A 3,039-nucleotide genomic window follows, 5' to 3' on the forward strand; every position below is an offset into this window, starting at 1 on the left:
ATATATATATATATATATACATAACCCCACACACACACAACATATATTTTGCTGAGATCCTGACTAACCTAAGCATCAAAAAGTTTAAGTAGAAAAAAATCTTTAAGGAAGATTACGAATAAAAAGAAAATATTAAGAATTTGCTTGCATTACTGTGAGGATTAGAACACACAACTCCTTGGATTTTAAAAAAAAAACTCTGTAAACCCCCTGGAACCATTAAAAAGAAACCGTTGCCCCAAATTGCTCTCTAGCACGTCTGGATTGGAACATCTCTCCTTGGACTAGACACTGAATTCTCAACCTAAGATCAAATCAAACCTGCAACCTCAACCAAAGAATTAAAATAAATATCAGTAATACAAATAAAATGGCTTGCCCCTGTTCTTTTTGTTTGTCTACTGCGCGACAAACAAAATATGAGAGAGCCCCAAACAAAACCGACAAAAACTTGGAAGATCCATCCATGTTTGATCAAATCTTCATTCTATTGACAATGATCTTAATCCTTGTTGATGTTTCTTCTGACTTGGTACTCGCATTCTCTTACCTGAATAGATCGCATTACGTCTGGTTCGGCCTCACACTGGCCTTTGTCCTGGTGCCTTCTGTCTCAAACTCGATCCTCAGTCTGTATTTTTACTACCACGACTATAAAGAGGAACAGCAGTTCAAATCAAAGGACCCAAATTTCAGATCTTCTTCCACCTTATGGATATTACGTATCGTCTTCACCATCCTCCAGATGGCGCCTATCGTCAGGTAGGAAAAGCTTTTCTTATTATTCTTGCTGCTGCTGTTGTTGTTGTTGCTTAAGCCCAGGTGAGTCCTAGTCAAAGTTGTTCCAGCTGTGACCATCCCGTCTTTCAAACATAGAATACCATGGTTGTCTTTGCCTCTTGTCCCTTCAGGGTCAATACAGGTTCTGTACTGGGGCTCATTCTCTCTCTCTTCCCCCCTCCTCTCCCACTCTCCTCTCCCTCTCTCTCTGGAAGAAACTTTCTCAGGAATCGCCTCTGCTAAGTCTAAAACAAATACATATTTTGTGATAGCACCATTGTGGCTAGTTCTATGCACATACGCCCTAGAAACGGGGAAACCGGGCCCATGAGCCTGGCTAAGCATTGAAAGGGCGACGTTTACCGTTAGGACTACACATACATTCCAATGTTTACACAACTACGTGAAATTTTTACAGGACACACACTCAGGCATATAAAAAAAAAACACGTGTCACAAACGAAGCAAAAACAAAACATTTTTCTTTTCTTTTTTTCTTCTTATTTTCATTTTTCGAACTAACACAGACAGAGTGAACCATTGATAAGTTTAAAAACACCACACAAACTATGCTCGGAGATAAATCTATCAACAAAATAAATACGGATTTGTTAACCTTGAGAAGCTGCGTTACGGGCAATGTTTACATGGCTATTTGCATTAGTTTTCTTTGCTTCTGAAGTACGTATTTTTACAGTCCTATGGTGGTTATTTTATAAATAAAAATATTCAAGGGAAGTAACTGAACGTCTTACCAGTATTCTCCGTACATCTCTGTTTATAAATAAATCGCACACGTTATTTGATTGACGTTAGGGTTAGGGTGTGATTTATTTATAAACAGCTAGAAGAAAACGGATAATACTGGTAAGTCGTTCAGTTATTTCCCTTGAATATTTTTATTTATTTTTTTATCCCCCTAAACTTGAAGATTACCTTATTATTATTATTATTAAGGCAATTTTCCTATGCCTAGTGGCTGTAGCGAAAGAGGTGATATGGTGGACCCGTTTGAAAGGGTTAAAGACAGACACTTTCCTCTTTGGCCAAGGCCTCATCAACTTTTTCAAGTTCCACTTGAAAAGGGAGAAGAGAGGGAAGTGCTGTCTCATAGCAACTTCGTTGAAAGATGGGTGACTGTTGGAAGAATGGCCAGTATAAACGGACCAATTCTGAGAATACACCTGTAGAAAAAAAAGAAAGAAAAAAGGTAATGTAAAAGGAGAAAGGGCTCTATACCCCTTTCTTATTTTTTCTGACCAGGCTCCCGTGGTTTTATGGGTTTTTCCACGTGTAACCTTTCCTTTTTCGAAGCGCCTCCCCCTTTGGGAGTTCTACTTATTTATTTATCTATTTATTTATTATATCTTTCTCCGTTTTCTTCCTCTGTTTAAACGAACTTTCCTACCTTTTCGGACAAAACCCTTTGAAACCTTCGTCCTGTCTTTGTCCTTACATGTTTTTAATTGATATTAGCCCTTGTGGTCAATAAAACGAATTAATTATTATTATTATTATTATTATTATTATTATTATTATTAATAATATATAAAGGAATGAGGTAACTCCTCCAGAAGTAGATTGACAAAATTATTTTTTGAACCCGTTGAAAATACACAAGGTGTTGAAATATCGTTCACTACATGACAAGGGCACGCTTCTATTATTATTATTATTACTATTATTATTATTTCTCCTTCTCTTATTCAGGAACTTGGAAACTTTTCGATATGGTATAAAAAGTAAGACGACGCAGAGCAAGGATGACCACATATACTACAACAAATGGATGCTGCGTGAGAGTGCAGACGCCCGGATGTTGGGTCTGTTTGAGTGTTTTATGGAGAGTGCACCACAGCTGACACTGCAGTTGCATATCCTGGTGGTGGACCCTACTACTACACTAGGTAATGCACCTTGTTGTTGTTTCTTTCTATTTTTAGATTTAATTGTTATGAAGGGGTGGACATGGCTGGCTTCTGTGGTTCGGGAGTATGCTTTGCAACAATGGACTTCTGGGTTCCATCTTCCTGCACACCGCTACCCTGCTTGATCACTGCCTACTTGTAAGAGGGACTGTGAGGAGACAGAAATTGTATGGGAGTCTGTAGTGTGTATATACGCATATGCGTATATACGAATTTATGTATATATGTGTTTATATGTATATATATATATGTATGAGTATATATTTATGTTTATATATATATATATATATATATATATATATGATGATATATATATATATATATATATATA

General features: G+C 36.9%; 2 protein-coding genes across 3 annotated transcripts in view; one reads left to right on the forward strand and one right to left on the reverse strand.

The window, feature by feature from the left end:
- The window catches only part of LOC106875126 (uncharacterized protein DDB_G0283697), a 49,938-nt gene extending 48,378 nt beyond the window's left edge, over positions 1–1,560 (reverse strand). The window contains exon 1 of one of the 2 annotated variants that reach the window (XM_014923110.2): positions 1,397–1,560. The gene's annotated coding sequence lies outside the window, so the exon portion shown is untranslated. Of the gene's footprint in view, positions 1–550; positions 660–1,396 lie in introns of those variants that run through there. The other variant, XM_052977637.1, reaches the window with a different exon arrangement.
- Positions 38–3,039, forward strand: part of LOC106875127 (XK-related protein 4) — an 8,393-nt gene continuing 5,391 nt past the window's right edge. Inside the window, exons 1-2 of the mRNA XM_014923111.2 lie at positions 38–762; positions 2,491–2,687. Of these exons, the coding sequence (XP_014778597.1) occupies positions 371–762; positions 2,491–2,687 (589 nt within the window). The 5' untranslated portion in view covers positions 38–370. The remainder of the gene's footprint in view (positions 763–2,490; positions 2,688–3,039) is intronic.

Source organism: Octopus bimaculoides, chromosome 28, assembly GCF_001194135.2.
Source record: "Octopus bimaculoides isolate UCB-OBI-ISO-001 chromosome 28, ASM119413v2, whole genome shotgun sequence".
Classification (NCBI taxonomy): Eukaryota; Metazoa; Mollusca; class Cephalopoda; order Octopoda; family Octopodidae; genus Octopus; species Octopus bimaculoides.